Source organism: Trachurus japonicus, chromosome 24 (genome assembly GCF_045865225.1).
Source record: "Trachurus japonicus isolate A0001 chromosome 24, Traja_1.0".
Taxonomy (NCBI): Eukaryota; Metazoa; Chordata; class Actinopteri; order Carangiformes; family Carangidae; genus Trachurus; species Trachurus japonicus.
This window is the reverse complement of record NC_140930.1, coordinates 5,287,884-5,308,783: the sequence shown is the minus strand read 5'-3', so window position 1 is coordinate 5,308,783 and position 20,900 is coordinate 5,287,884. Positions and strand designations below refer to the sequence as shown.

The following is a 20,900-nucleotide window of genomic DNA, read 5'->3' as shown; positions in this document are numbered from 1 at the left end:
AATCATTTTATAATGCTATGTTACATATTGAAATGCAGCCTAATAGTAATATTATATTACTGAAATGCTCCCTGCAGTTAGTTTCTCTAAATCATCCATTAAAAAAACAGCTGAAATTGTGCACTCCTATTTAGATATGTTAGAAACAGAGGTAACATTTTCCATCTTTTGAAAATCCTGGGCAGACCTGACAATCTACTGTATAGTTTAGTTCTCTTTATTTTATCTTTCAAGATAATGATAAAATTGTGTTATGATTTTTCTAGTAGCTTAGAAATAAGTCATTAGAACCGGCTGCACTACAAAAGTCTGTACCAGGACAAATACCTGAAAGTGGCTCTCAATTTCAACTTGTTCTGTCTTGCCAAGACACTCCACCTTCAAATATTTCAAGTGCAGCTGTCATCTCCATAGTTTGAATTACACACCTTACATCATTGAGTATAAGATTCTGAAGCCTAACAGGAAATTGCACTTTTCATTATATACATGTAAAGTACACATACAATAGAGTTTTGGGCGGCAGGATCAGCCCTGTAATTTGTAAAGTTTCTTGCAAAACAGGTTATTTTACTGGGGTGTTTACAGACTGTGGTGTATAAACTTGGTCAGACAGTTTATGGGTATTAACTCAGGGATTAAAAGTTACACCTATTATTACTGGCAGCCTTGTTGCTCATTAAATGTTGTGAAGTGGCATCACATTTCAAATACACAGAGCCTCCCCTCCATTATCTAAATAAAAGAAACACCAGCAACTGGAGGTGAGACAATGTGCTCACTGCAGAGAACAATACAAGCTGAATGCTGAATAAGGTGGAGATTGGTGTTTATCATTTTATTGTATTGCCTTTTGTTATGTTATTATTGGATCAAGGATTTGTACATATAATTTATTATTCCTCCACACAGAACCCAACAAACTCAACAGGTCTTGCCTTGCAAATGGGAACTAAAACCAGGAAGACAAGCTTGCCCACCTTTTACAAAGTATGCAAGGGGGGGTAGAAAAAGCGACAGTAAGCAAGAGCTTAGATACAGATCAGGACAGTCTGCACCTGTAGCTGTGAAGCAAGGAGGTAGGTAAAAACAGTCTCTATCTGTGTATATGCGTAGTAACAGTCCTCATAGATGTAGCAATATGGGGGAAGCTTGCATTCTTATCACTGTGAGGAAATCTGACATATTTCCAGGACCACATTTTTCCATCATGACTCTCTCTCTCTCTCTCTCTCTCTCTCTCTCTCTCTCTCTCTCTCTCTCTCTCACACACACACACACACACACACACAAACAAGGTGAAAACAATACCACCTACACTGTCATGACTGGTACATTTTCAAGCAGTTTTTTTCCTTCTTCCAGACACTATCTACTGAGTGACCATGGCTGAGTACAGACTAGAAGTGACAACATATGATGAGCAATATGCAGGAACATGGGATCATATATTTGTCACCATATTTGGGAGTGAAGGACAGAGTGAGCGAGCTGAGTTGGACAACTTTGGCCTTGACTTCACAAGAGGGGCAGTAAGTTAATGATCATTTCTCACATTGTCATTCTCAGAACTTCTCAGGCCAGAAGTTCCCACACTTGTACTGGGGGGAAGTATTTTCTATGTCCCTTTACTTCATTTAGTAATTCACTTTGCAATAAATATCAAATAGCACCTTTATGTGGCAGCTTCATATAAGCGTACCCCGTTTAGTTAATTCAAGCACAATGAAGCCCAGGAGCTAAATTCCACAGTATGTTCAAAGCAAATGTATGAGCTCATTTCTACTGAAACAGTATTTAGTGCAGTCTTTCAATTATTTCAGACTTGACAAAGTACTTTGCTTTAATAAAGTTGAAGTTTTTTACAGATTCTGATAATGTTGTTGAATCTTTCCGACAATGTCTAACCCATGGAAATCTAAAAATATTTGAAGAAGAAGTGGCCATTTGAATAGGCACTCCTCAAACTAGTTTTGTGAGAAATCCAGCCTGAAGGTTTCCCACTAATAAAATATGTGGGTCGATGCGCAGCATGTGACTCCTTTCCCACTGACCAAAAAACCCACGTCTGATCTCCAGCTGGAGAGTTGCGTGGCCATTCAACCTGCGTCTAGAGGTGTCATCACGTTGATGACAATGTCAGTGTGATAGAAAGCAGCGGAGTAAACAAGTAGCAAAAAAAAAACAAGCAGCAAGGAAGCTGGTTGTTTAAAACTTATATTTACAAGAAAGTAGCGGTGGACAGAATGATGCAGCTTCATTTAAGACGTTCGACGCGGGTCGGTGAGCCGTCAGAAGCGATTGTCAGCAGGTTTAAACAGGTTTTTTGGCCAGTGGGAAAGGGGTCAAATATTCTCACCTACCAGCCAAGTAACAATACACTAGCTGCTCATTTGCATTACATTTATAGAAATCCAACTCCCTACCAGTCTAGCTGTCAGTGACATCTGATATCTGTTAGCCCACAGGACAGAAACTATTGTAGTTGTTTGAACAATGGTTTCCAATAGCAGGTCTAGGGACCCTGAGGGGTCTTTGAAAAGGTCCCAGGGTGTTATCAGAGAAAGGAATGAGAGATAATGCCCCTTTTCCACAAATTAAAATAGTTCCCTGATGTCTTAAAGACATGTCTGTGGCATGCTTCGGTCAAAATACCCCAATGATCAAACCTCACTGCTCTCTTTTCATCCTCTCAAAACAGCCCTGTTCACAAAATAAATGCCGACCAAACTCCACAGCTGACAGCTGTGCATCAATAGCATGCACACTGCTTGGGGGAAAAATGTCAATTCTATAGTATCTCCGATCTCCACAAAGACGCAATGTTCCTGTGGCCAAAATTGTATTGGTTGTGCCCGCTGCCCAAAGGGGATACGTACAGCAGTACGTTAAGTCCCACCTGATAGCTGCACAGCAGCCGGTATCAGAGGGGCCAGATGACGCGAGCCAGGAGACGGGTGCTGCGTCACCGGCACCATTCCGACATACCACTTTTCCGACATGCTATCGTCCCACCATTCCCACAAGGCTTTCAATATAAGGAAATTCACCCTGATGTGAACCTGTCACCCAACGCTGAACAGGCATTGCATGTTCCTGCGCTCTGGAGGCATGGCTTCGGAGAGAAGTCTGAGGAAAGGCCTTGGACCTTTGAATTGTACATTTTCAAAATGTAGCCTGATTGAATGATTTCTCCAGGATCTCCTACCCTACCTCTAAGGGTAAATAACGTGTGATAAACATCTTATATTAACATTTCCAGACAGGAACCTACACCATAAAGACCAGTTCGTCCCTGGGGAAACTTCTGCTGGTCAAGGTGGAGAAAGATCCCTTTTTCGTTCTCTCAGAGGATGAGTGGTACTGCTCCAAAATAGTGGTGACGACTCCAGAGGGAGATGTTGTTCTCTTCCCCTGTTACAGATGGATCTCCAGGGGAGAACTGGTGGAGCTGAGAGGAGGGAGAGGTCTGCTTCAAATTCCCCAAATGATATATTATAATTCCAATTTTTGACATTATGTCTTTTGATGCATTTCTTCAGTTTTCTGACAGTTGCCAATCTAAATTGCCTGTTGTTATGTTCTCTTTACGTCACAGCCATGAAGGTCTTTGAGGAGGATCATCCCTTGTTGACTGACCACCGGAAAAAAGAGCTGATACTTAAAAAGAGCGTGTACCAGTAAGTCTGAAGTACAGAACCCACAGCTGCACTTATGGTCTCAGAGACTCATTGAGAGACATTGAACTTTGCTTTCTATCATTTTGTTTGTTTTCACAGATGGAAGATTATGGCGGAAGGACTGCCCCATATAATCAATTTCGATGATGACTCTGAGTTACCAGATGAAATCCGCGTGTCTAAGTCCAAGTCAAGCGAAACAATTTACACACAGAGGATAATGTAGATCTATGTATATGAATATTTATGATTAACACAATCATGTTCCTCACCAGTCATCCTCCATTCATTTTCCCCCTTCTTTTACTCTGTCCTCAGTGGTGCTGAACTCAAGCTTAAGGGGATGCTCGGATCTATGGAAAAATGGAGACGCATTGAAGACATCAAAGAAATCTTCTGGTGCAAAAGGACAACAATGTCAGGTACATTTCTTTTCCAGATTCACACCTCTGCTGCTTAATACACCACTGCAATGTCAGTCTAACAGACATTGCTTTCGTACATGTTTGACTCTACTCCATCTCAAACATCAACGCAGAACACATTCTTTTGTAAGAGTAGCTTCACCTTTTATTCATGTCATACAACAAAAGATGTTGCCCAAGGTGAGAAAGATTTCAGTCAAAGTCAAATTATTATAGGTCTCATTGCCATGCTCCATCCGGCAGGGGGACTGCCAACGGAAATTAGCCTATTGGCTATAATTGGGTGCATTTACATTTTATCTTTTTAAAATGTTCATTAATGCACACTGTCCCTCTCGAACAAATAAAGGAAAATGAAATGAAATGAAATTTTTGAAGAACCTACCAAAAATTTTGGTTTTTCTTGATTAAACGACCATGATCATCATGTTTCATCATGTACTTCAAGCCTTAACAATTAAAATCATCTTTGACATTTTATCATATTTGCAAATGGATTTTCTTCCAGAGTATGTGACAGAGCACTGGACAGAAGATGACTTTTATGGATACCAGTTTCTGAATGGAATCAACCCCAATATGATCAAGAAATGCGCAGAGCTTCCCCCAAACTTTTCAGTCACCAAAGAGATGGTGAAACAATTTCTAGCAGAGGACAGCTCTCTGCAAAAGGAAATGGAGGTTTGAAAGGCCACTTTTTTGTTCTTCAGGGGTCAATTTGTGCATTTACTGTAAAGTCTTCACTTAAATCACAGTGGATCATATTCTCCATGTTATATGTACCAACTTGATGTCTTCCTTCTGTCTTTCCTCCACCTAAAGAAAGGCAACATTTTCCTCTACGACCAAAAGAAGATGGATGGAATACCTGGTAGGGACTACAATGGTGAACCTCTGCAATGTACACCTGGTCTCTGCTTGTTCTACATGAACCCGGAAAACAAATTGATGCCAATTGCCATACAGGTATATCACAGATACAGTGAATCAGTGACTGTATGCATTTAGGTACAATTACTGATCTACTCACATAACATAACATTCCAAAGTGCATTATGCTTTTACACTACTAACATAGGACATCAAAATGTGTTTTATATCACATTTCAGCTGCGTCAACAACCCTCTGAGGACAATCCCATCTTTCTGCCCAGTGACTCAGAGACAGACTGGCTGCTGGCCAAGATGTTCATCAAAAATGCAGATATCATGGATCATGTAACTGTCCATCACCTCTTGAGGACTCACTTTCTGGCCGAGGTCTTTGCTATAGCCACTCTTCGCTGCTTCCCTGTGATTCATCCCATCTACAAGGTATAGCCTAATCATGTAATAGAGTTGCTAGATTTTTTTTTTCTCTGGATCTAAAGTGATGATCTGAGAAACTGAGTTTTTGCAATGATTTTGATGGCATTTTATGTCTTTGTAGGGGGGTTAGTAGAGGAGACAGAGAATACAAAATACAGCAAAACACCTTTGACTTTTCACATACTTTTCTCTTTCTGTACAGCTGTTGATTCCACACTTCCGGTACACACTCTACGTAGGCATCAGAGCCCGCAAAATTCTTTTGGGGACCGACGGGGTTGTCAGCAGTGTAAGGATCTTTAACAAACATCTTTTTAAATGGTGTGACTTTTACCATTGTGAAACTGAACTTCAGCCTATGAATGAACTTTTAAAACATCAAAGAAACTTGTGTGATGAAAGATATTTCTGTATTGCTGATTATCAGAGTTCACTGGGGTATGATGGGCTTAGAGAGCTCATGAGAAGAGGTCACTCTGAAACGACCTACAGCTCCCTCTGTCTGCCAGAGAACATCGCTGCACGGGGACTGGAGTCAATTCCCAACTTCTACTACAGAGATGATGGACTGAAGCTGTGGAACATCATCAACAGGTAACTTTTTATGTATGTTTAAAAAAGTTTTTTTTTAATTACTGTAAATGTATAAAATCTAGAATCAGATTATTTTGTGTTTACCAGCTTTGTGACGGCAATTGTGGAGCATTATTACTCATCAGACAGTGAGGTCCAAAAGGACACTGAGCTGCAAGAATGGATCCGTGAGATTTTCACCCATGGGTTCTTAGGAAACAAAGCTTCAGGTACTGTATTTAGCCTATGTTCACGTGCCTGAATACACATAAAGCTAGAAGAACATCACAACATTTTACACAGGCAGCAAATGGAGAAGATGAACTGATAACGGTGGTGTTTCCAACAGGGTTTCCAGAATGCTTTCAAACTGTAGAGGAAGTGATCGGTTTCATCACCATGGTGATCTTCACAGTGTCAGCTCAGCATGCTGCTCTCAACAATGGACAGGTGAGGCAGAGTAAATAGTAAAATATAATATGTAGTGATCTTTTATCAGGTTTTTGTTGACGACTGAACTATTATGCAATATTTGGCAAACCTGCACACTGCTTCGTCCATTACAGTTTTGCTTTTGATAAATCCCCTTGCCAGAATAAGAGCTGATCATTACAATGAAACATTACATTCTAAGTGATATTGAAGGTTCTTCTTTTATAATATAGTTTGACTACAGTGTCTGGGTGCCCAATGCCCCACTCCTTCTGCACAAACCTCCTCCAACCACTAAGGGGCAGTCAAGCATGGAGACAATTCTGGAGACTCTCCCAAATGTTGGCGAGACTGTCAGTGTTGCAGGACTGGCTTGGCTGCTTTCAAAAAAATTCACTGATGTTGTAAGTTTGTTGTACTTATTAAATACATTACAAATGGCCTGTCCATGCAACCTTTGTGTACTGCAAAACACTGTCAATCTACATTACTGTTGCATATATTTCACTTTCTCAGGTTCTCTTGGGTTGCTACCCTGAGGAACGATTCGATGAATCTGGCCCAACGCAGATGATCAAGGATTTCCAAGCAGAGCTGTCCTACCTCAGTGAAGACATTGCACAAAGGAACTCGAAGCTTAAAGTGCCCTACACATACCTGGACCCTGCTGAGATTGAGAACAGTGTAACTATTTGAGACAGCAGGAAGCAGTCATACTGTGTTAGCTGATTGTATCCATGCATTTCTCTTGATCTGTCTTGCATGCTGGGGAGTGCACTGTGGTTGTGCAATAGGTGATGTTTTTATAGACTTAGCAAGTTGGGAACCTAACTGCGTAGCACAGCAAGTAATGGTTTATACTGTACATCCACAATCTGAATGTTTCTTTTTAAATATAAGGGTGTTCTGTATTAGTATTTTATTCCCATTGGTTTTGTTGCTTTAAACTTTCTTTCATTTTTGCTTTGGGTGCATCACATTACCTTACCTTAATTTTGAACTAAGAGCTGATTTGAATCAGTGTGAGAGAAGACACACACACACACACACACACACACACACACACACACACACAGATATATATGACCCTTCTTTCCTTGTCAAGTTCAAGCTCAAGTATATAATTGTTTATTGGAAATGGATTCAAAAATAAAATATTAAAGGTGGTTGAAGTGTAATTCCCTCCATATAATCCGTTTCCATCTTCAATTTAATCTCTCTTAATCTCTAAAAAATAATTTAACACAAAAAGTAGGTTTAACTGACACCCATGAAGGCAATAGTCTTTTCTAGTTTTTAAAGGAACAGGTAAAACTAGTTCAGTAGTTGGTTCAACATTGTAGTGACATGTATAAGCCTGCCTCACAATGTGTTTTGTCAGTATTCAGTGTCATTGAATATGGACTGGAGGCATGTTAACAGATTTAAATGACCGGAACATATCTGTGTCACTCCAATAGAGGGTATGCGTTTACGTCACGTTGCCCTCGGCAACGCCCCGTTCGATCGGACTGAGTGGCAAAACAAACCTCCCTCAACGTGCTGGCGGATAGCGGTGGACTCATAAACTGGATAAAATATGTTATATCAAAACAAATTGATGTCAAAAGGAATCGACAGCCAGCTCCCCAAACCATCTGCTCCACAGACACGTCACTGACAATCCTGTAACACACAGTGTGACCGCGGTACCTGCAGAGTGACAGACAGGCTCACTGTTACTGTGCAGAGGGACAGCTGTTACTGTCGTCCTGACAGTGACTCCCGACGCTTAAACACAAGTTGCTTTTATTGCTTTTATTTTTTTAACTCTAACAAGTCAAACTGTAGGATGTGTTAGAGGACTAATTTATCTGTCTAAACATCATAACTATAACACCTGAAACTGTAAACACAGCTGATCCATCGAAAACAATGACCGCTCCAGTGAATTTACTTTCCGTCATTGAGAACAGGTTCTTCAGTGTAACTCGGTCAAAGTAAGACGACGTATCGTCAAGATTTTTGGCAGTTCTGTTAGGTCATGCTGCTTTACACGCTGGCAAAGCTAGACATGTCAGACTTGTGTGGGCTCGGAGAAAATTGCTTCGTTACTTGCGCCGTTTTTAAACTTTGGCGGCTCTGCCACTCGTCTTTTTGCCACTCAGTGGACGTTCCACAGCGACTTCCGAGTACCGTGACATCATATGCATACCCTCTATAAGAGATATAGGCTGAGAGCCCGTGGATGATAAACTGGAAGAAGACGACTTTTGGCAGACTGTTCATGAGACATGTCTCTGTGGCTGTTTGTACTGTAAAATATGCACATGGTCCTTTTGATACACTGCTTGATCAAAGGCAAATTCTATTATTACAACAGATATGCCATGGTGATGTACATGTAAAATATAAACCAGTTTCTTTCCTGCTGTTTATCATGAATACTTCTAGACAGATGTTTACCAGTGTGTGGCAGTGGTGGAGACTGTAGGTGGATCTGACTTTATTATGGTCAACTCCCTTTAGAATTGCTTTTCAAACATCTTTGATAACTCTTGGGTTATATTTCTGACACAGTCCTGAATCCTGCAATATGTCAAATTACCCTCCCCTTCATAAAGAGTTTTCCATAGCTCTTGTCACACCATGGAGGAACCTGACAATCTCCCACTTCAGTCAGTTCAGCATTCTGATAGTGAATGTATTTGTCTCTAACTAGACACTAATCAGGTGTAGCCACTTTGCAGTATGGTGGGTGTGTTTCCTGATAACTATGGAGCATGTTCATGCAAGTAAATTCACAACTGTGGAAGCAAAATAAATAAGCTATGGTTACTGAGAATGTGTTCCTGGTTTCATAAATTCATCTGTGTCCTTTGCTGTAGGCTACACTTGACTCTCGAGTTATTTAATAACTGCGGGCATGTGTGAAAAAGGTAGAGAGCAAAACTGACACACACACACACACACAAACAGTGGGGGCACAGATTCTGCAGAGTAGATACAGAAGTGGGGAAAATATGCATTTTTTTCACAAACTGATCAACACAGAGCTTCAAACAGACCTGATTAAAACAGTAAAAATGCAATAACAATGTTTCATGTTAAAAAGCAGTGCTTCTCCAACAGACACAGGATGTTAGGAGGTAAAGAGGAGCCAACCGGAGATTGGCCTTTTGATGCTGCTATGGCATTGCTAATGTCATTAGGCCTACAATAAACTGGGATGTATACAGAGCGTTGCTCCTCTTCCATTTGGGTTTCTCACACTACACCTCCATCTGGTTTGGTTTTTACCATCATGAAGGACCCACCCACTCAGCAAAGGAACTGTTTGTTTCCCTCCTCTCCGCTGCAGCACCAATCGAAGGGGGAGGATTGTGATGCTGCCTCTAAACCCACAGGCATTCTATGTGTGTGGGTGGGGGGGTGTGTGGTTAGGAGCAGTCTCAAATATTTGATATATTTGAGCGCAAAGAAGAAAGATCGGCGTCTGCAGACATAAGGCAATGAGGTAGGTAAAAAGACAGTTTCAACTTTGTGCAAAAACCAATTCATAATGACTTCATGGTTATGAAAGAAAATGTGAATGCATGTTTAGAGGACATCAGAGAGGCACATTTCAAATCATGTTATACCAGTGACTTATATGATGTTGCTTATCCACCTGCCTGTTAGTGGGGTTGACCAAATATCAACACCCACTACCACCTCAATAATAAGAAAAAAGAACAGTTATCAGCTTTCTTACAGTCAACAATATTTCAAAAGTACTAAACATATTTAAAGGTCTAAAAGCAGCTAATTGTTTTACGTAACTTTTTTTTTTTTAAACATGTAAAACATTAATTGGATGAATCAGATTTTTTTATTTCCTTATCTGAATTGTCCCTAAAGAATCCATATTGGTCGGGCTCCACTGTAGTTTCGACTGGCATCTTCAGGCTTCCTCAGAGGTGCCACCTGATATTGCTGTGACCGGCCCGGTGAATCCGTGAAATTCACCTGGCCGATCAGGCCCCTTGCTGTCTGATTTTTTCTGAGGAGGGAGTCCTAGGTGTGGGACATCTTGTACACCCCCTCATCCCGGTTGGTTAGGATTCCTAATTTCAGTGGCCCTGATTGTGTTTATGGTTTTCTGATGCTATCATTTTGGAGTTGTCCCAGTCCATGACGTGGTTATTTCTTTTACAGTAGCCTGATATGAAAGATTTTAGGTTATGTTGTTCCACTTTCTCTTTTATTTTTCTTTTGAGTCGTGCTGATGTTTCTTTTTCACATTCCTTTTGTTTTTCTTTCCTTCTGGTGATGCATGATCTGCCGGTCTCCCTTATGTTTTACTGCATGATCTTTTGTAGATTACTGTACATTGCGTTTTTTGTCTGGTTCTATTTTGTCCTGTTGGTGTACTTGAAGCTGTCGTAGCTTTGTATGTGGCTTGACTGCTGTGTTGATTTGGTGTCTTTTCATTGGTCTTTGGATGGGTTCTATAATTCCTTGGTATAGTTACAATGTTTATGTTTTTGAGACATCAACTGGGACAATGGGGTGTACATGCTGTCTCACACCTGGGAGTCCTTCCTCCAGAGAACATTGGACAGGAAGAGGTGGGACCTGCCCGGTGGGTGGATGTAATGGATTCACCGGGCTGGTCACACCCTGACCAAGAGATAGGTGATAAGGAAACGTCTCAGCAACAGCAAGTGACACTTCTGAGGAAGACTGAAGAACAAGCCGAAACACGTCAGGTAAGTTTGTTTAACTGATATGGTTTGCTGAAAAGAAAACGAAATATTATCAATTGAAAAAGATAAGATGAACTTGCTTGAACTAAGGTTGAAAGCTTTCAAAGCTGGCACATTTAAAAAGAAAGAGGTCTAAAAACGTTTTTTTTTTTTTAAAACAAGAATGTAGTTGAGGTCCAAAGGTTGAAACATGGGGATGTGGTCCAGTGTTTAGCTCAGTTCTGCCCTACAACGCATTTTTGTCAAAAATGAGATTTTGACATTTTTGGGACTTTAAAGGTCTGCTACATCATGTGGATAAACATCTTGACTCAACATTATCTTATTTGGGATATATTTGCGGGTGGCTTTCACAGTAACTCCCAAAAACTGTGGTGAAACAACAAGAGAACACAGTAACTAGAGTTACCTTTTTCTCTCTGTGTATAGAACTACCCAAAGCTGTGGGGAAACAACGCGAGAACACAGTAACATGAGTTACCCGTTTCTTCCTGTGTATAGAATGTTCAACACGCCCTACTGTACAACAGGCTAGTACCATTTTAGAACCAATGGGAGTTACCCCTTTCTTGCGTTGTATGGCCAGCTTATATTTTGCCTCAATGCACAAACAGACAGAGGTAACTCTTGAAATAAGGGTAAAATGTTAAGTTTGAGTTAAATATTTTTACACAGCTAGACTACTTGCAAAAGCAAGGATTTGACCAATTTTCAGAATCCTAAATTCAATACAGTTGACTGGACAACAAAAATACTTTAAACTCATTTTTCTCAGAACTGCACTCTGAGGAGTTACCACTTTCTTCCGTTGTAGGGCAGAGTTGGTAGAGCTCCCGCCCCATGTGTTGAGGCTATAGTCCTCACTGCAGGCGACCCCGGTTAGAATCCTGCATTGAGCGGCCCCATCCTGCCATGACAAGGCCTGTAGTATTATCATTTCACAGTTACGGCATTTCCTGGAGGTAAACAACATTCTTCAGCCTCAACAATCCCGATTTAGACCTGGACATAGTACCACAACAGCTGCAACACTGGTTGTCAATGACATACTCAATGCCCTTGATAATCGTTTGCACTGTGCGGCACTCTTTATTGATCTATCGAAAGCCTTTGACACTGTGGACCATAACATATTATTAAATAAACTGGTTTCACTGGGTTTTGATAACTCCTCCATAAACTGGTTCAGTAATTATTTGTCTGGGAGGACTCAAACTGTTGTAGCGGATGGGTCTAGATCAAGTTTACTTAATGTGTACAAAGGTGTACCTCAAGGGTCAATTCTAGACCCTCTTTTATTCACACTCTATATAAATAATATTGTTCCCTCTTTCGTGTCCTGTAATTTCCATTATTATGCGGATGACACGATTCTATATAGTATTGGCCCCACACCAGAAGCAACAGTCACAAAATTACAATCTGCTTTCAATTTGTTTCAACAGGCTCTTGTTGAGCATAAGCTTGTTTTAAACTCAGAAAAAAACAAATGCATGTTCTTTTCTAGGACTCAAGTAACTAATAATAACATTAGAATACACACCTTACAGAAAAACACACACATTGAGACTACTGATTCTTATAAATACTTAGGCATTTGGTTGGATTATAGGATGTCATTTCAAATTCATATAGAACATGTCAACAAACAACAATCAACAAACTGATTAATCCAGGTGTGCCTGACCATTGTTGTGAGGTCAGACACACCTGGATTAATCAGTTGGTCCAATAATGTAAGACAGGAAATAAAGGAGCTGGCTTATTTCAGGAAGTAGTGGAGCTGTGCATAAAGCCCATTACAACAAAGGCACTCTGAGGTGAGGCCCAGAATTAGGGGAGGCAGCATTATAGCATGTGTTTCTGCTCTCTGAGAACATGTGCAAAAATAATAATGAAATAATAACAGTGAAAAAAATATTTAGTGAACTGAAATAAAAATAGAAATTAGTCTGACCATTTAACCTATAAAAAACACAAACTGAATAAAAACTACAATGACTACAAAACAATTTAACCCTCAAACTCCAATTAGCCTAATACAGTACTGTCATTTTTTTCTTCTTGTAGACTGTAGCCACAAATGACCATGGCTGAGTACAAGCTAGAGGTGACAACTGGTGATGAGCAATATGCAGGAACATGGGATCACATATATGTCACTTTATTTGGAAATGAAGGACAGAGTAAGCGAACTGAGTTGGACAACTTTGGCCCTGATTTCAAAAAAGGAACAGTAAGTTGAACTATGTATTTTGATTATATTTTGAGTAAAACTCAAAAGCATACTACCAAGTAACATAATGCACATTTTAAAACTGTACTATATTATGTTTTTGAATGTATTTTACTTTTTAAGTTTACCACTTAACATACAAACTTAACTGTATATATTTATATCATCCCCAACTTCCAGACAGGAACCTACACAGTAAAGACCAGTTCGTCCCTGGGGAAACTTCTGCTGGTCAAGGTGGAGAAAGATCCGTATCTCCTTCTGCCAGAGAATGAGTGGTACTGCTCCAAAATAGTGGTGACGACTCCAGAGGGAGATGTTGTTATCTTCTCCTGTTACAGATGGATCTCCAGGGGAGAGGTGGTGGAGCTGAGAGGAGGGAGAGGTCTGCTTCAAATTCCCCAGATCAAAAATCATAGATAATTCACATTTATATTTTTGTATATGTGTTTTTCTTAGCTTCTTAATAGTTGCAAATAAATTTGCCTGCTGTTACGTTCTGATCACCTCTCAGCCATGAAGGTCTTTGAGGAGGATCATCCCCTGTTGACTGACCACCGGAAAAAAGAGCTGACACTTAAAAAAAGCGTGTACCAGTAGGTTTGCTGTAGCGCATGAACCCATAGCTGCAATTATGTTCACAGAGTCTCATATGGAGGCATTTCACTCTCTGTAATTATGCTCATTTGTTTTTAAAGATGGAAGACAATGGATGAAGGACTACCCCACATCATCAACTTCAGTAAAATATCAGAGTTTCCAAATGAAATCCGTTTCCCTAAATCCAAATCAAGTGAAGTACTTTACTCAAAAATGATAACGTGCGTCCTTCAATTCTAACTGACATAATTGTGTTCCATGATGCACATGTTGTCTTTATTGTCACACTTTTACCCTGTCTTTCTCAGTGGTGCTGAACTCAAGCTTAAGGGGCTGCTCGGATCTACGGAAAATTGGGAAAACATTGAGGACATGAAAAAGATCTTCTGGTTCAAAAAGACAACAATGTCAGGTAAGTTACTGTACATTTTCGGTTTTTCAGTTCCGCTGCTTAATACACAATTGTTATGTCACTGTTATGGTAACAGCAGTAATCAGGGTCACTGATAAGGGGTCTAACAGTCCAAACAGACAAACTATGCAGGATTTGTAGCTTTAACTATGCTACATTTACTTTAATTTAACATCTTTGGAATAATTGTGATGGTTTAATAAATGGCTTATCTTGTTATGAGGGAGAATGGAGGCTCTCTGCCCTCCACGTGTGTGTCACTTATTGCGTCTCTTGGCTGAAAACCAACCTTGCAAGATTGGAGCCACCGCCCTAGTGTCCCAACTCTCGTCTCTGCGCACCACGACACAAACGTTCCCCATCACCCGTAATCTCTTGTTTATGTCAACTACACAACTATGTTGTATCATCGTATATGATATATAACGTTATCTACTGCTGTATTGATTGATTCTCACCATGCACATGGCCAGGAGGAGGGTTAGCAAAACAGCGGAAAAGCGACCGGACTTACATACTTCCTCTTGTAATGATGTTCCAGAATACATTTCATTTGTTCAAGTTACTTCTTAATAATATTGTTGTACATGGAAAGGTCTAGAGCCTTGAATTTATTTTTTTGATTTTTTCATTTGAAAAATCCTTTAAATTAATAACTATTTCCATATTGTTTGTGCTTATACAGTGTTGATATTTGAGATGGAATGCAGTCAGAGCATTCACAATTTAATCTATCAAAATAAGTCAACAATGTTGAATCTACAATCATGTTTTTAGATTATATTTGCAAATGGCTTCTCTTCCAGAGTATGTGGCAGAGCACTGGAAGGAAGACGACTTCTTTGGATATCAGTTTCTGAATGGAATCAACCCCAATATGATCAAGAAATGCTCAGAGCTTCCCCCAAACCTTCCAGTCACTGAGGAGATGGTGAAGCCGTTTCTAGCAGAGGACAGCTCTCTGCAGAAGGAAATGGAGGTATGAAAGCAGAGCGGCTTTAAATGGCTGATAAGAGTCAGTTTGTTCATTTAATGTCCTTACTTAAATCACAGTGGATTCCTGAACCCTGTTCTCTTGATTTACAACACATATGTGCCACCTCTTGATGCCTTCAAAATGTTTTTCTTCTATCTTTGGTTAACATTACAGAAAGGCAACATTTTCCTCTACGACCAAAAGAAGATGGATGGAATACCTGCAAGAGTCTCCAATGGTGAACAGCTGCATGTGACAGCTGGTCTCTGCTTGTTCTACTTGAACACGGAAAATGAACTGATGCCAATTGCCATACAGGTATTTTCATGATACAGTGGATCAGTGACAGTATTTACTGTATGGTATCCAATTCAGCACAATCACTGATACACTAGTTACATGACAGTACAATCCACAGGGCATTAGTATGTTATCAGAATCTACTTTACTAAAATACAAATTAATGTGGATGCTTTTCATATCACATTTCAGCTGCGTCAACAACCCTCTGAGGACAATCCCATCTTTCTGCCCAGTGACTCAGAGACAGACTGGCTGCTGGCCAAGATGTTCATCAAGAATGCAGATGTCATGGATCATGAAGCAGTCCATCACCTCTTGAGGACTCACTTTCTGGCCGAGGTCTTTACTATAGCCACTCTTCGCTGCTTCCCTGTGATTCATCCACTCTACAAGGTATAACTAATTATCTGACTTTTACTGATTGATTTTTCACATAACATTTTATGTCTGATATAGAGTTCATAGTGAAGAGGAGACAGGAAATGACCACTGACCCTTGACTGTAACTTCCATAGATAATTCCCAACTATTGAACTTCCAGTTTCAGTTAATACTGAAATCACATATTTTACTGTAATATTTCAAACTAAAAGAAATGCATTATGTAGAATTGTAGAAAAGACAACCAATTATATAGGAAAACAACAAGATTTCACTTGCTATGGATTAATTGAATGTCAAACCAGAGACCAAGATTCTTTAGAGTTGATGGGAAACATGCAAAACCTGCTGCATGTTGGAACTTGTATTCAGATACATTTAAACTACAGACCCAGCACAAGACTTCACCTTTTTCTGACTTTGTCCTTTATAAGATTCAGGGGATACTGTATGCTATTCTGTTATCTCAATCCCCACACTACGGTATCCTGTATGCGCGTGCACACACACACACACACACACACACACACACACACACACACACACACACACACACTGGGTACTTGGCATTTACATTAAGATTCTCTCTTCACTGAGCCACTGAAGTTTACTGACGTCACTCACTTTCTTGATGTTACTGTCACTTGTTCATTACTAAGTCATTTTGGATAAAAGCGTCTGCCAAATAACTGAATGAAATTGTGAATATAAACATTATTCTTTTGGTCTGTACAGCTGTTGATTGCCCACTTACGGGGCACTCTGGACATAAATATGTCAGGCCGTGATTCTATTTTTGGACCTGATGGGATCATAAATAAGGTAAACACACACCTCTAACCCTAACCCTAATTTTTTCAATGTAGTTTCCGGGTTTGATTTTAATTAAAGAAACTTTTCTGATGGCTTTTGTCTCTGCATTATTGATTATCAGAGTTCACTGGGGTCTAAGGGGCTGGATGAACTCATGAGAAGAGGTCACTCTGAAACAACCTACAGCTCCCTCTGTCTGCCAGAGAACATCACTGCACGAGGACTGGAGTCAATTCCCAACTACTACTACAGAGATGATGGACTGAAGCTGTGGAACATCATCAACAGGTAACTTTTAATTCCAGTAAAACTATTATGCAAATGTAATTATATACAATTCAAAATCACATTGTTTCATGTTTACAAGCTTCGTGAGGGCAATGGTGGAGCACTACTATCCCTCAGATAATGAAGTCCGTAAGGACACTGAGCTGCAGGACTGGGTCAGTGAGATATTCACCAAAGGCTTTTTGGGAAATAAAGCTTCAGGTATTTAGCCACATTCTAGAGCAATCTGTTGTTAATACAACCTGAATATATAGTGGCCTATTAGCATAATGCAATGTTTCACACAGGTTTTCCAGAATCCTTCAATACTGTGGAGGAGGTGATCAGATTCATCACCATGGTGATCTTCACAGTGTCAGGTCAACATGCTGCTGTCAATAATGGACAGGTGAGGCAGAGTAAATAGTTAGGAAGATGCATTAATAATACGGATCAGATCTATGAACTCTCAGATCTACAAACTGCTTCCATTACAATTGTGTGTCTTAAAATGTTTTCCATATGTTTTAATATTTAATTCAGTTGATGAAATTAGATATTAATTTATGTTGCCACCACCCAACAATACAAAACAGAATATAAATGTAAATAAAAAATTTGAATCTTTTTCCGTAATTTAGTTTGACTACCACTGGATACCCAATGGCTCACTCCTGCTGCACAAAGCTCCTCCAACCACGAAGGGACAGTCAAGCATGGAGTCAGTTTTGAAGATCCTCCCAAATGTTGGAGAAACTGTCAGCTTTGCAGCGATGGCTCGGGTGCTGGCAGAAAAATATAATAATGCTGTAAGTTTGTTGTTTACAAATATTTACAAGATATTGTACAGTCATTATGGCATATCCATGCTGCCTTTGTGTACCACAAAATAATGTAAATCTACTTTTATGTCTTTGTATATTTCACTTTCTCAGGTTTTCTTGGGTTGCTACCCTGAGGAGCGATTCACTGAATCTGCACCTAAGCAGATAATCAAGGATTTCCAAGCAGAGCTGTCCAACCTCAGTAAAGAAATTGCAAAAAGGAACGCAAAGCTTAAAGTGCCCTACACATACCTGGACCCTGCTGAGATCGAGAACAGTATAAATATTTGAGAAAGACTGAGGCAATAACACTGTGCTATCTGATTGTATCCATAACACCTGCATTGCATGCTGGGAGGTGTGTTATGATTTGAATTTGACTGTAGGTACAATAGCTGAGATGATACAGTTAGTTGGCCTAGTGGGGCAAGGGGACTAGATTTAAGTTGGATCATGATCATGATGGTCTATTTTGAGGCAACTTGTAGACTTATTGTTTGTTGAGCAGAAACATCAATGATTACAACAGGCTGTAAAATATTAAACATTGGGTAAAAGTTTTCTGCACTGTGTAGGCCACTTTTTTAACATTTACAAATGCTGGACATTCTTTCTTATACATTATTAATTCTCAAAGCAGGGTTTTGTGCTTCAAGATTATTTGGATTATTGGTTTTCCTGTTTTTGGCTAAAAAATTTGAAAAATTTGAATTTTCATTGTGCGATATCGCAATCCTTGTGTAATCCTGCGTGGGACAACCCCTGTGGTGTTTCTTGTGAAGATCTGGACACAGATCATAAAATTGCTTTGCCTTGCCGGCTGGGCCAAACAACACAACCAGATGTGCCAGGTTGGGGTCGAAAAAATGTATAAATAACTCGGGTCGGGTCGGAGCACAGACTTCCTGTTTTTTGTCTGCGTCTGGGCTTAAACCGGCTCCCATTTTAATTTTCAGGTCTTTGAGAACTCTAGCACAAATTAAGTATCTTAGAAACTGGTAAAATGGGCGATCATCATGGGCTTTGAGAGGTTTTGTACATTCACAAGAACTTGCAGGAAACAGAAATAGACCCGGCTTCTAATTGAGGCTGGCTTTTATTTTCTCAAACCTTTAGCCAAACCTGTCCAGTATAGGAGACCAGCGTCAATTTGAGACTCAGCTTTTATTTGAGAATTTACAGTAAATTCGTAGGTTGGATCTAGGTTGTTTGTGCGTAGGTCTAAGTACTGGCTAAAAGCAGTAGTATATCACATTATCACCTTTATCTAATTCCCCACATTTAGTAATAACAAACAACATCAGCACATATCATCTCATGAGCATTTGTCATATATTTTTCATAACTAAAGAGCTGTGAGGTAGATGTAAGGTGACCTTGTTTAGTCAACACAACATTTTTTTAGGATGATAAACTGATTTCTCTCTGAACAAATCAATCACCAGAGGCCATGCGATACAATATTATCACGATACCCGTGTCTTGATACGAAATGATTGCGATATTAAAAATACTGCAATATGCTGTGATATATTGCAGTTTATTCGCTTATTCAACTGCAAATGATGTCTCCAGATGAAAACTTTATTAACATCTGCTTTTTTCTAATAACATAAACTTCTAGGTCTGTATTGGCATCCATATATCAATACAATATTGCTGTGCAAAATATCGCAATACTATGTTGTACTTTTTCCCCAACCCCTAATATTTATATCATCCCTAACTTCCAGACAGGAACCTACACCATAAAGACCAGTTCATCCCTGGGGAAACTTCTGCTGGTCAAGGTGGAGAAAGATCCCAATCTCGTTCTCCCAGAGAATGAGTGGTACTGCTCCAAAATAGTGGTGACGACTCCAGAGGGAGATGTTGTTATCTTCCCCTGTTACAGATGGATCTCCAGTGGAGAACTGGTGGAGCTGAGAGGAGGGAGAGGTCTGCTTCAAATTCCTCAAATTAATAATCATATATTCACATTTATATTTTCGGATTTAGCTTCTTAACTCTTTGAGTGCCAGACCTTTTATAAAATGGTCAGTGCCATGTGCCAGCGTTTCGGGGCATTTTGAATAATATTTTAAGACCAAGAGAATATTTTGTATTATGACTCTGAAAACACAAAATAACTCAAAGGAAAGAGGAGACTCTCTATTTAACTAGGGAAAAAACCATTTGTTTGTACCTTGTTCCATTCTTAATTTATCTTAAGTTGAATAGAGCCTGGTTGCACCAAAAAGACCACTTTTTTTCTAGAAAGCTGAGAAAAATGCTCTCCTCCTTCTCCTGCAGTTACTGCCCCCTCACCCCCCCCCCCCCCTCTCTGCCCCTCCCCTCCTTCTCCTCCTGCTGCTTCCCCTCGTCTCTGAAGGAGGGAGGGAGACGTCGTGGCGTCTTCAGCCTCTCTGCTGGACGCGGCCGCGCTGATCTCTCGGTTCGTCGTCACGTCGGTTAGACAGCAACTGGTGAAACTGACTTCGCGATCCGCTTTCTGGTGCTGATCATCTAGATGAGTTTACCTTTCCTGCCTCCTCCGATCACTTCATGCTGGAGCTATGCTAACAGCACCGTGGCTAAGCTTTCCTCCAGCTCCACGTTACACTTGTTCCAGGCTCTGCCCGTCGTTTTCCTCTAGAAATAGAAACTTTTCCCAACTTTTTTATCTCTGTACCGATCGCACTCGTCTTCTCCTTCCTCTTCACTTCTTGCTCTGATCTACAGTCTTCTTCGTTCTACACATCCCAGAAGCCCCAAAATTACTCACAACTGTGCGCAACAGCGTCCCCATTTACCAGCCGCAGAAAAGTGCATTTGACGTATATATACGTCATTGGCACTCAAGCGTTGGATTTTGATTGACGTATATATACATCAATGGCACTCAATGAGTTAAGAACCAGTTAACTTCCTGTCGAAGGTTGAAACGTGAAGCTGTAGTTCCTC

General features: G+C 40.1%; 2 protein-coding genes across 2 annotated transcripts; both read left to right on the top strand.

Moving 5' to 3' along the window:
* Positions 1-1,355: 1,355 nt before the first annotated feature.
* LOC146961213 (hydroperoxide isomerase ALOXE3-like) lies at positions 1,356-7,197 on the top strand. The gene is made up of 14 exons (XM_085770547.1): positions 1,356-1,532; positions 3,263-3,467; positions 3,599-3,680; positions 3,780-3,902; positions 3,999-4,102; positions 4,614-4,786; positions 4,928-5,071; positions 5,216-5,419; positions 5,616-5,702; positions 5,841-6,007; positions 6,095-6,216; positions 6,336-6,436; positions 6,652-6,822; positions 6,935-7,197. The coding sequence occupies exons 1-14, from the start codon at positions 1,386-1,388 to the stop codon at positions 7,112-7,114; spliced, it is 2,010 nt and encodes a 669-aa protein (XP_085626673.1). The 5' UTR covers positions 1,356-1,385; the 3' UTR covers positions 7,115-7,197.
* A 2,680-nt stretch (positions 7,198-9,877) lies between these two features.
* Positions 9,878-18,360, top strand: LOC146961212 (hydroperoxide isomerase ALOXE3-like). Its single transcript, XM_085770546.1, has 15 exons — positions 9,878-9,914; positions 13,216-13,381; positions 13,562-13,766; positions 13,896-13,977; positions 14,080-14,202; positions 14,290-14,393; positions 15,200-15,372; positions 15,544-15,687; positions 15,862-16,065; positions 16,789-16,875; positions 16,988-17,154; positions 17,234-17,355; positions 17,442-17,542; positions 17,775-17,942; positions 18,069-18,360. The coding sequence occupies exons 2-15, from the start codon at positions 13,229-13,231 to the stop codon at positions 18,246-18,248; spliced, it is 2,013 nt and encodes a 670-aa protein (XP_085626672.1). The 5' UTR covers positions 9,878-9,914; positions 13,216-13,228; the 3' UTR covers positions 18,249-18,360.
* Positions 18,361-20,900: the final 2,540 nt, after the last annotated feature.

What these genes read in the sequence shown, in the direction of transcription:
- LOC146961212 (XM_085770546.1), top strand. Translation starts at nt 13,229, where the DNA reads ATGACCATGGCTGAGTACAAGCTAGAGGTGACAACTGGTGATGAGCAA. An exon ending in CTCTGCAGAAGGAAATGGAG is followed by an intron (nt 15,373 to 15,543) that starts GTATGAAAGCAG and finishes TTAACATTACAG; the next exon opens with AAAGGCAACATTTTCCTCTA. An exon ending in TGATGCCAATTGCCATACAG is followed by an intron (nt 15,688 to 15,861) that starts GTATTTTCATGA and finishes ATCACATTTCAG; the next exon opens with CTGCGTCAACAACCCTCTGA.
- LOC146961213 (XM_085770547.1), top strand. Translation starts at nt 1,386, where the DNA reads ATGGCTGAGTACAGACTAGAAGTGACAACATATGATGAGCAATATGCA. An exon ending in TTGACTTCACAAGAGGGGCA is followed by an intron (nt 1,533 to 3,262) that starts GTAAGTTAATGA and finishes TAACATTTCCAG; the next exon opens with ACAGGAACCTACACCATAAA. An exon ending in GGAGCTGAGAGGAGGGAGAG is followed by an intron (nt 3,468 to 3,598) that starts GTCTGCTTCAAA and finishes TTTACGTCACAG; the next exon opens with CCATGAAGGTCTTTGAGGAG.